The 12,012-nt window shown below is 38.1% G+C and overlaps 1 protein-coding gene across 1 annotated transcript in view; it reads left to right on the forward strand.

The window, feature by feature from the left end:
• Positions 1–12,012, forward strand: part of LOC105307585 (E3 ubiquitin-protein ligase TRIM22-like) — a 23,478-nt gene that overhangs the window by 5,014 nt on the left and 6,452 nt on the right. The window contains 5 exon segments of the mRNA XM_023524874.1: positions 11–495; positions 1,126–1,221; positions 1,868–2,098; positions 9,081–9,103; positions 10,111–10,211. Coding sequence (XP_023380642.1) covers positions 76–495; positions 1,126–1,221; positions 1,868–2,098; positions 9,081–9,103; positions 10,111–10,211 — 871 coding nt within the window. The 5' untranslated portion in view covers positions 11–75.

Raw genomic sequence — 12,012 nt, forward strand, 5'->3', positions numbered from 1 at the left:
TTCCAACTAGGCAGGGATCTGTGAGCAAGAGGAGCCTCAGATGTCAGGACAGGTAGGAGCAGGGGAGCAGCTGAGATGGCTACAGGAATCCTGGTGAACATACAGGAGGAGGTGACCTGCCCCATCTGCCTGGAGCTCCTGAAAGAACCCCTGAGCCTAGACTGTGGCCACAGCTTCTGCCAAGCCTGCATCACTGCAAACAGCAAGGAGTTTGTGATCGGGCAAGGAGAGAGCAGCTGCCCCGTGTGCCGAATCAGTTACCAGCCTGGAAACCTACAGCCTAATTGGCATCTGGCCAACATAGCAGAGAGGCTCAGGGAGGTCAGGTTGAGCCCAGAGGAGGAGCGGAAGAGAGATCTCTGTGTGCATCATGGAGAGAAACTCCCGCTCTTCTGTAAGGAGGATGGGAAGTTTATTTGCTGGCTCTGCGAGCAGTCTCAGGAGCATCGTGGTCACCACACATTCCTGGTGGAGGAGGTTGCCCAGGAGTACCAGGTAAGAACCAAGATAGAGGAAAGACAGGATAGGAAATGGTACTTGATGGGAAATTGGCATTTGCCTCTGATTACCCTGACACCTAGCCCTTAGGTGTCAGGGTAATCAGAGGCAAATGCAAAATTACCTAGCCCTGAGGCCTATGATCACTTTTCTTCCTATGCTCACCTTCCAAGGCCTGAGGACTATGTCTGTGCATTCCACCCAGTTACAAAAGGAGAAGCCTAGTGTGCTTAAGCCTAGGCTGTTAACCAGAAGAAGATGTTTTTGTACTTTGTGCTAATGTGGATGTGTGGTGTCCAAGCAAAGCTGTCATTTCCTCTTTGAACAGGGGTAACTGGGGAGCTGGATAGATTGAGAGGTAAGTTCCTTGCTGCAGGATCAGTGTTCTTCCAGGACAAACAGAATCAGTTTTCTTTTTGAGAGGGAATGCTGACTTCTGTTACCTAAGTATAAAGAACACATTCACCACTTCTGGTTTTCTTCCAAGTCATAGATTCTAATTGCCATTCTCAATGTTTCCATAAACTCTAGATTCTTTGGACATCAGCCTGATTTCTTCCCCAGTATCCTCTATTCTGATGATGAGAAAGCCCATAGCTTGACTCTAGTGTTATTCCTCTCTCTCAGAAGAAGCTCCAGGCAGCTATGGAGAGGTTGATGAAGGAGAAGCAGAAAGCTGAGAAGTTGGGAGCTTACATCAAAGAAGAGAGAACTTCCTGGAAGGTAGAAGGAGACACTTCCTGAGAAAGTTAGAAATCTGGGCAGGACCATGGGTGTTACTCACAAGCAGCCATTTTCTCCTTGTTCCCTGACAGTTTGATATGTCCAAAGTCATTTATTAGCCTTTTTCTTTTTCCTTTCTCTGATAGGGGTGTGGCTAAAAAAAAAAAACATGTCAGAAATAAACACAGATATTTGGAGGAAAGCATTGTCAGACTCTGGTGAGGATGGCTAGTGAATTCTGTGCACCATTCCTGCCATGATTTGGAGCCTCTAACTCTTCCAGAGGATGACAGCTGGCAATGGCATATGGTTCTGTCCTCGGTGTTCAGTGGTAATTAGAGGGTGGGTATGGGGTTCAGGAATAACGTAGGTGGGCAAGACTAGACTGTCCTGGGTAGCTGTGTGAAAGCTGAGCCATACCCAGGTGTCCCACCTTGGCTCAGGGTTGGTCTCAATAGCACAGCTGAGGCTATTCTTTTGGAATGTGATGGAGAGAAAATAATAGGAAAAGTCAGCTTCCCCAAGAATCACTCCCCTGCTTCCTTCTCCCTTTCCTGTGAGAACTTCCACATCAAATACTTCTTTTTCTGACTCCCAGTCTCTGCCTGATTGCCTGAGTTCCTCTCTCTCTTTCTCATTCCTGAAGAATCAAGTAGAATATTAGATACAAAGTGTCCAGAATGTGTTTAAAAAACTGAGAGGTACCCTGGACAGTGTGGAACAGAAGGACGTGCAGAAACTGAAGAAAGAGGAGGGAGAGGCTCTACATTACCTGGCGGAGGCTGCGAATGAACTGGTCCAGCAGAGCCAGTTGGTGAGAGTTCTCATCTCAGATCTGGAGCCTCGATTAAAGGGGTCAACAATGGAGATGCTGCAGGTAAAACTTTGGACGAAGCCCCAGCATCTGAGGTTTGAGGGAAATAAAAGTCTTCCTTCTCTGCTGTGTTGCTGTGTTCTTTCTGGTGGTGACACTAAAATCTCTTCGGCCTTGCAGCACCCCTTCCCTGCATCTGTTTCAGAGGTTATAGGGATAATTGAATGCATGAATGACAAAGGAAAATCTCATTTTTATTAATTAATCAAGTGTAGTGCAAAAATTTGACCGTGATAAGGAGATCCATTGTGTCCACTGATATTCTATATGCTCCTGTTATCTGAGATCTAGTGTTAAGCATTTATTAGGTACTTTTTCATGATCCAAAGGTTTTTTTTTCCCCTCATGGAATGTGTTGAGATTTTTCTCCTCTATCTCTATTTTCTGAATAAACAATTGAGAAGGACTGGTATTATTTACTCTTTAATTATTCAATAGATTCACCAGTAATGCTATCTCACTGAGGACTTTTGGTTTTGGAAATGATTAAAATAGTTTTGTTTTGTTTTGTTTACTTGTATTAGGTTTATTCAGAATATTTATATCTCTTAAGTCAATTTTTGGTACTCTACATCTTTGCAGAAATTTGTTTATACTAAGTTGTCAGATTTTTAAATATAATGTTAATTATAATCCTGTGGTATTCCTTTAATTTCTATAGTAGTCAGTAATGTCTTCTTTTTTATTCCTGGGTTTAGTGAGTTGTTTTTTTGTTTTATTTTTATTTATTTATTTTACTTTTTTACTTCTATTTTTTGGTTAATGTAGTTATATTTGGTAAAATTTATTGATTTTTTTTCAAAAATAAACTTTACAGTTTCATCAATTTTATCTAGTTTTTAACCTTTTTATATCATTGATTTCTGCTCTCGCCTTTACTGTTTCAAATACATGTATCTGTGTGTGTGTCTGTTGGGTTTAATTTATTATATTTTACTAGTTTGTTAAGTGGAAACAGACTACTGATTTGACACAATATTTTATGATATAGTTTATAATGTATAAATACATGGTTTTTACTTCATTTTATACATTTGGATTATTTAGTTGTTATTATCATTCAATTCAACTTTTTTTCCAATTTGCTTTGTGATTTTTTTCTGTTAACCCTTGGGATATTTGAAAGTGTATTGTTTAATTTAAAAACACTTGCTGATTTTTTACTTCTGCTTCTGTGTATTTCAAATTTAATTCCATTATAATCAGAAAACATATTTTATTATTTCAATCTTTTAAATGCATTGGCACTTTTTTTATACGTAAAATATTGTAGGTCCAAAAATATTTATATGAATTTAAAAGGAATGTGTATTGTGCGTTCATTAGGTGAAGCGGTCTATACACGTCAAGTCAAGTTGGTTATAGTATCAGCCATGTCTACTCCATCCTGAATGGTTTTCATACAGACTGTTCTGTTGATTATTGACAGTGAGTTATTGAAATCTCTGAGCATTATTATTGAATTGTCCAATTATTCTGTTAATGCTTTCTATTTCACTTTGTGTATTTTGAACCTCTGCTCTTAGGCGCATGTACATTTATAATTTTTACATCTTCTTGACATACTGAAAATTTCCCTCATTCTTATAATATTTATGTTCTTAAAGTTATTTTGTGTAATATTAATACAGACACGAGCTAGCCCATGATTCCTGTTTGCATTTTCTTTTCTTTTTCCTTATTTGTTATTGTTGAAAGTCAGAAAATTTATATTTTTTACGTAATCCCTAAAGAGATATATTAATACCCAAATGGGTCTTATTTATTTTTAAAGAATTTATAATTAAAATACAGCTAACATATAATATTGAGTTTATTTCAAGTGCCAGGTGGGTAGTATTTTTTAAATCTTTTTTTTAAAAAAAATTAAATTAAATTACAGTTGACATTCAATATTATATTCGTTTCAGGTATAAGCATAGTGGTTAGACATCTATATAAAATGATTCCCCAATTAGTCTCGTACCCACCTGATACCATATCTATAGTTGTTATAATATTATTGACTACATTCACTATGCTGTACTTTACATCCCTTGACTATTTTATACCTGGCAATTTGTACTTCTTAATCCCTTCACCTTTTACACCCAGACTTCCAGCCCTCCCTCCCGTCTGGCAACCATCAGTTTGTTCTCTATATCTATAAGGTTATTTCTGCTTTGTTTATTTTGTTCTTTAGATTTGACATATAAGTGAAGTTATATGGTATATAATTGTCTTTCTCTGTCTGATTTGATCTTTGCATAATACCCTCTAGGTGCTGCCATGTTGTCATAAAATGTTAAGATTTCATTCTTTTTCTTTTTTATGGTCAAGTAATACTCCATTCATTGTATATATGTACTACTTCTTCTTTATTCTTTCATCTTTTGTTTGGAGCATTTAATCCATTTACATTTAAAGTGGTTAATGATGGGTATGTAGTTACTGCCATGTTATTGTTTTCTGATTGTTTTTGTAGTTCTAGCTTTCTTATTCTCTTGGTCTCTTCTTTTGTATGCTGATGATTTACTGTAGTGTTGTGTTTGGATTCTTTCTCTTTATCGATTGTATATCACTTGTAGATTTTTGGTTGGTGGTTACCATGTGCTTTATATGTACCAAGCTATATTTACAACAGTGTATTTTAAGTTGATGGTTGTTTAAGTTTGAATATATTCTAAAATCACTACCATTTTTACTCACCAATTCCACATTTATGCTTTTGTCATTATTTTTTACGTCTTTTGTGTGTGTGTGTGTGTGTATACCCTCTTAAATTACTGTTATAATTACACATGATCTTCCTACTTTTGCCTTTTAACCTTTGTACTAGCTTTAGTGTTGGTTCATCCACTGTTTTTATTATGTTTTAACCTTTGTCAGTGAGGAATTTTTTCTTTGTGATATTTTCTTAATCATATGTTTGACTTTTTAAAATTCTTCTTAAAGAATTCTCTTGAACATTTCTTAAAATACTGGTTTTGTGGTGAGGAAAACCTTTGGCTTTTTCTTATCTGAGAAAGTTTTTATGTCTCCTTCAACTCCTTACGATATCCTTGCTGGATAGCGTAATTGTGGTTGTAAGTCCTTGCTTTTCATCACTTTGAATATTTCATGCTAGTCCCTTCTGGCCTGCAAAGTTTCTGTTGAGAAATTAGCTGACCATCTTAGGAAGCTCCCTTACAGGAAACAAAGTGCTTTTCTCTTGCTGTTTTTAAGAGTCTCTCTTTGACTTTACCTTTGGCCTTTTCATTATGGTGTGGACCTCTGGGCTCATCTTGTTTGAGATTCTCTGCACTTCTTGTACTTGTAGGTCTCTTTTCTTCCATAGGTTAGGGAAGTTTTCAGTCATTATTTCTTTCAATGGGTTTTTAATCCCTTACACTCTATCTTCGTCTGTTATTCCCATGATGAGAATGTTGTAATGTTTGCTGTTGTCCCAGAGGCCTCTTAAACTATCCTCATTTTTTAAATTCTTTTTTCTTGTTGCTGTCGTGATGGGTGTTTTCTGCTATCTTGTCTTCCACATCTCTGATTCAGTCCTCTACCTAATGTAATCTGCTGTTGATTCCATCTAACGTATTCTTCATTTCAGTTATTGTAATTAACATTTTTAACTGTTTATTTTTTATGTTTTAAATTGCTTTTTTAATATTTTCAATCTCTTTGTTGTAGTTCTCACTGAGATAATCTATTATTCTCCTACGTTCATTAAGCATCTTTACAACCAGTGTTGTGAACTTTGCATCTGGTAGATTGTTTGCTTCCATTTTGTTTAGTTATTTTTCTGAAGTTTTGTCCTGTTCTTTTGTGACCTGTTTCTTTGTCTCCTCATGTTGGCTGTCTCCTTATCTTTGTTCTATATATTAGGTAGATCCACTATGCCTCCCTGTCTTGAAAGAGTGACCTTATATAGTAGGTACCCTGTTGGGTCCACTGACATAGTCTCTCTGGTCACCTGAGCTAGGTGCTCCAAAAGTGTCCCTTGTGTTGATTGTGTGTGCTCTCCTATTATAATTGAGCTTTGATTGCTGTTTGCACATCAGCGGGTGTGATCAATCCTCAGGCTGCTGGCTGTGACAACTGGTCATGACATCAGTGAACAAGCTATTGTGCAAAGACTGACTCCAGAGATTTTAGCAGGTCTCTGGTATCTGCTTATTCTTCTCTTTGGGTGTGTCATTTGTGGCACTAATTGGGTAATGCTCTGGTGTGCTCTGAATCAGGCTACCAAATGTGTTGGTTCTGTGGCCCCTTTGGAGGGGCTCTGGTGCAGGCCAAGGGCAAACACTGCCTGTATCCAGCCCAGGGCCACCTGGTATAAGCTACAATGCAATCTGTAGTTGGTAGCTGCCTGTACTGGGCTTAGAGGTACCTGGAAGAGCCTATACCGTGAACTGAGGCCAACTGCCACTACTGCCAGATTTGCAGCCACTTAACAAGAGGTACAGGGCACAGTGAGCTCTGCTTCTACTTGTTTGGGGTTTGTAAACCTCTGAGAGGTTTTAGGAATGTCAGTGCAGGCTCAAGCTGGCCTCTGAAAGAGGTTCAGGCCAGATGCTTGTATTGGATAGGGTGGGGTATCAGAGGATCACCAAGGTAGGGAAAGATCAGTGTTAGCCAGGTTAGTGGAAACTTAGATTTGGCACCTGCGTGAGCCTGCAGGTTGTGTGGGGGCAGGGCTCAACAAAGAAACAATGATGCCTGTAGGCACTTTAGTCTTCAAGAGAGCTGCCCCTCCAGCCCTCACGTTGAAGCCAGACAATTCAGTTGCTCTCCATTTGTCTCTGGCACTTTGAGAGCTTCTCTGGAGCTTAACACAAGTGTCTGTGGGTGAGTCTGTGCTAAGGCCCCTTAAGAGGATGCCTGATTCTACAGCAGTCCTTCATCTCACCCAATCTGAGTCTTCTGATTTTCACAGCCATCTGTTGTGGGAATCCTTTTCCTGACACTGGTGGTTCAGACTGGGGAGCCCAGTGTGGGACTGTGACTTCTCGTTCAAGTACCTCTTTCAAGTATCTCGTTCAGATATCCCTGTTGTTTCATAACCACCACACGTAGGTGTGGGACCAGCCCATTACATGTCTCTGCCTCTCCTATCAGTCTCGATGTGGCTTCTTCTTTATATCCTTAATTATAGGAGTTCTGTTAAGCTCATCTTTAGGTGGTTCTCTAGGATGTGTTTGTTTTATAATTTAGTTGTCATTTTGATATGGTTGTGGAGGGCGGGGGGAGGGACGAACACAGTGTTTTCTGACTCTGCCATCTTGACAGACGTCTATCTTTTTACTTTTGCCATATTTGTTTCTTTGAATCCAAAATATAAGTCTTGTAGATAGCAACAATTGAATCTTGCTTTTTATCTAGTCCAACAATCTCTGCTTTATACTTGGCGGATTAAGACAATAACATTAATGCAATTGTTAATGTGACTCTATTTAATTTATTACTGGGTTATTTGCTTGTATATGTCACCTGCAATTTTCACTGTTCTCTTCCTAAAGTCAGCTTCTTTAAACAGACATTTGTAACATAAAATTTAAAGTTTTTCTATTTCCTTACTGTATTTTTTAAAGATTATTTGTGATGGTTGCTGTTCTGGTTAGAATAGGCTTCCTATCATTTCGTGGTCTACTTCAGATTAAAACTAACTTGATTCCAGTGAAATACGGAAACTTGCATCCAACATCTCTTTATATTCTTCCAGCAACAACACAGTGATGCTTTTAATATGGGCACCTGATCCAATGCAGACCAATGCCATGTGCAGGCTTCAGAGTTTTGTGATATAACTGGGAAGAGAAGTTCTCTTTACTTGTAGAGTCAATATGAGGAGATTCATGTTTCCTTCCTGAACTGAGGATACAGTCAATATAGAGAGAACAAATAGAATTTGGAGAATGACATATGTTTGAGCTTCAGAATTAAGCTTTGATTAAAATTATACCTATCCCCCAAATTCCTTTTCTCTATTTAATCTAGTTTTAATTGCTGATATTCATATACAGCTAAAAGCCCTGATACAGAGAGCAAAGCAATTGCTTTGTGTCTGTAGACCTAGCGGTTGGCCTAGTTTTTGGCATCATGGAGGAAGTAAGTTCGAGTTAAAGGAGACCAAATATATTGGTATATATCTGTGCAAACGAATAAATTTTTATGACAAGGAAAATCAGATGACTAGAAACTGCTAACGATGTGGACTAAACTGGCTTGGTAGAGACTGGAGTGTAGGTAAATGCTGCAGTTTTTAGGACAGTGACCAAGTGGATATTGGTAACATTATGGACAAAGAGGTATAAGGGAGGAGACAACTTGGTCAGTAAAGAATAAGGTGCCTTAGAGACTAGGTCACTGGTTCCTGTGGCTTCTTTACTAAGGAATATGTTAACCTGAATTCAAAGGACAAAATTAAGTAAAAATAAAAAGCTTAGAAGTCAACTGCACATACGTATGTGTTGAATTTAAGGGAGCGAATGAGGTTACTTAGTGTATAAAATGAGGAGAGTCTTGAGGAATGCCTACAGTAATACATTTTGACTGTACTCTCAGCAGAAGCCACATAAACTTCTTGAAAAACATTTTGATTACTCACTCATCTTTGATACTCCAAATATTGGCACAATACTTGACAAGTAATAGTATATTACTTCACATTTATTCTGAATACATGGACAAACCATTAATTATTCAAATAATCTCATGAGGAACTCTATGAACCAGGGGAAAATATTATGGGCCTCCTGTTTTCTTCATAAATATAGCCCATCTTCAGGTACTCGAAGCCTCATGCTTTCACAGGGGTAAAAGCTATTTCTACCTGTTAGGAAACCTGAAAACCTCACACTGAATGATTGGTCTGGGTCTCTTTTCTTTACTTTTTGGCCGTCATATTGGGACCATCTCTATTCCCACCACATCAGGAGGTGGTGGGATGTGATGAAGCTTTGTAAGTGCAGAGGGCCTATTATTTCTTGACTTGTGTTTTTTCTTTTCTTTCTAGGATGTGAATGGCATCATGGAAAGGTACACGTGAGAGACCAAAGATGGTCTTTCTGTGCTGTGAAAAGTGGTTTAAAGCCAATACAGGTGTTTGGTGGTTAATTAGAATAAAATATCTCTCAGGGCAGAAAAATTTGAGTGTAGTTTTATCTTAAATTTCTGTTCATGAATCATGGTTAGTGTGTTCTATAAGAATGAACTTGATTCTGGGGATTTTGGGTGAGCAGAATGTGCAGTTTGGGTTAGTAGCAGTTAGGAATAAGGTGTTATATTTTGTACCTTCATACATTTTATTCATCTTGCATGCCCATATTGAACTCAGGTTACTATATTTCATAGCTGCTTATCTTTTATGAGTAGGTCAGTGTAAAGGCAGCATCCTTGTACCTAAATTTGCACATCTACTTGGCTGCATCAGCCTATTCAGACACGTGAAACTCAGACCACACTTACTATGATGCTCATAATGTCTTCTTTTCCAAGTGTTATAATTTTTCCCAGTGATCATAAAATCTCAGATGTTATTCTGAGGGCTTTACTACTGAGAAGCAGACTTGAAAGGTTTTGGTCCTCTTCAGACAGTATACTGACACTTGACAAGTCTCAAACAACAAGGGGCCAGGTTCTACAATCACACTTTCAAGTCATAACCAGGGAATCCACATCCATACAGTGACTTTGCCACAAATTAATTTGTTTTGGGGAATCAAAGTTTTGCATTAAAAAAATTATTTCATATAATTTAATATGATTTCTAGGAGGTAGAGAGGGAGAGGTTAGTTATTTTATTTTGGAAGAAATAAACTGCTTCTTGAGAGATTCAAGGTTTCCCAAGGTCAGACAGAGGGTAACTGAGAAGGTGGACAGGAGCACATTTCTTCCGGCTTCAAGGTTAGGAGTCTATTCTCTCATTTCTTGCAGTCTCCAGAGAAGTAGGTTCAAATGTTTCAATAGGGTGAATAAATAGGAAGTTAGTAGTTTTGGACAGACAAAATGTCACAGAGATATGTGTCAATTTCTGTCATCCTTAGGAGTAAGATTTTGATTCTGAAGACGCCAAAAACCTTTTTCAATAAACGAAAGAGAGTGTTCAAAGTTCCTAATTTGAGAGGGATCCTGCAAACGTTTAATGGTGAGGAGTGTTATGTGGGTGGCTGTGGGATTCTCGTAATGGTGAGTGCACAATAGAGAGGAGAGTTCAGTTTCTAGATGTGGATAGAGGAGACAAAGGAGGATGGATATCATGTGCTGATAACATGATCATATGTGAAGAGAATTGTCTAGGTGTCTGGTTCATCTCTTATTCTTCCATCTACTATCACACGTCCCCAGTCCTTCCTCTCATCTGGAGAGGAAATAGATTTTAATGCTGACTCTTTTGCTTATATTTAATATTATAGATTTTTTTCATTTCAGAGATGAAAAATGTGTGATGCTACTGGTGTAAGGAGAAATCACAATATCATGAAGCCACCCTATTCTCACCTTCTTTCAGAATTTTGCTTTTTTTTTTTTTTTAACCAGGTCTCATTTCTTAAGACTCATGTTTTCCCTCCCAGCACGCACACACACAAACATATTATATTTCTGCAGTGTTATACCTCTCCCCAAGAACAGAACTAATATCTTCCCGTTTCCCACACATGTTATTCTCAAGATTCCTCTTCAGTGTCACAAATAAAGCTACATCATATCCCTCACCTAACCTTGTGATTTTTCTACAGTTCACATGATCCTGGATATTCCTGAGAATAATCCAAATGTTGCTATTTCTTCATCAGAGACAAGTGAGATATGTGTTAGTTTGCAATACAAATTATCTACATCAGAACAGCAATTATAATGATTATGGTGTCCTGAGATCACCCATTATCACATCAGGAAAACATTACTGGGAGGTAGATGTATCAATGAAAAGTGACTGGATCCTGGGGGTATATGGTAAAAAATGTCCTGACTCCAAACTTATGGGTTTTATTAGACAAAGTTAGAGTTATCAGCATGGTTTCTTGAGATAATCAACCTAAATATGGTTACTGGGTTATAGGGTTACAGAATCAGTTGGAATATAATGCTTTTGAGGACTCTTCCTCCCCCAATCCCTTGATAATAACCCTTTCTCTGAATGTTCCTCCCTGTCGTGTTGGGGTTTTCATAGGTCATAATGCTGGCACTGTCTCATTTTTCAATGTCACAAGCCATGGGTTTCTCATTTACAAATTCTCTTCGTGTTCCTTTTCCCAGGAAATTTTTCCATATTTCAGTCCAATGAAATGTGCTGCCCCCATGACACTGTGTTCTCCAAACTATTAACCTCTTACACCCTCACCCACTTCTGTGTGTGCCTCTGACCTTGGGTGCATCTAATACACTGGGTTATCTGCACCATTCTAACCATATTTTCTTTGCTGCCCTCCTTTATCCCATTTATCAACAGAGTATACAATTCGCCTTTGTCATATTTTTCCTAATATCCTGTTTGCATTAGTAGAGAATCTTAATTCATCCTTTTTCGCACTCCCAGGGAAAGTGACTAATGCTTTAAAATGAAAGACCAGTATTAAAGAATCACCTCTCCCCAATTTTTACAATCTCATGTCCTCTGTCACTGACTGAAAAGATGAAGGAAAGCTTTTCAACTAGTTTTGTATATTATTGAAGACCTTGTATAGGAGTCATTCACTACAAAATTTGTCGTCAGGGAAGTGTCTGTTTACCCATGATGATCCTTATTCATCAAGGAGTGAAGGAGAAAATTTCATAAAAAATATGTACTAATTGGAGGTTTTGTGTCCACAGTGTCTGAGTTCAAGTCTTGTCTCTCCAAATATCTACAGTGTAACCCTGAATAACACTTGAATGCTGACTTTATTTTCTTAAAATAATCCTGGTATAAAAACTGCAGTCTTGTGAGGATCATGGTGAGAAGATAA

This window comes from Pteropus vampyrus, unplaced genomic scaffold (assembly GCF_000151845.1).
Source record: "Pteropus vampyrus isolate Shadow unplaced genomic scaffold, Pvam_2.0 Scaffold504, whole genome shotgun sequence".
NCBI classification, from domain to species: domain Eukaryota; kingdom Metazoa; phylum Chordata; class Mammalia; order Chiroptera; family Pteropodidae; genus Pteropus; species Pteropus vampyrus.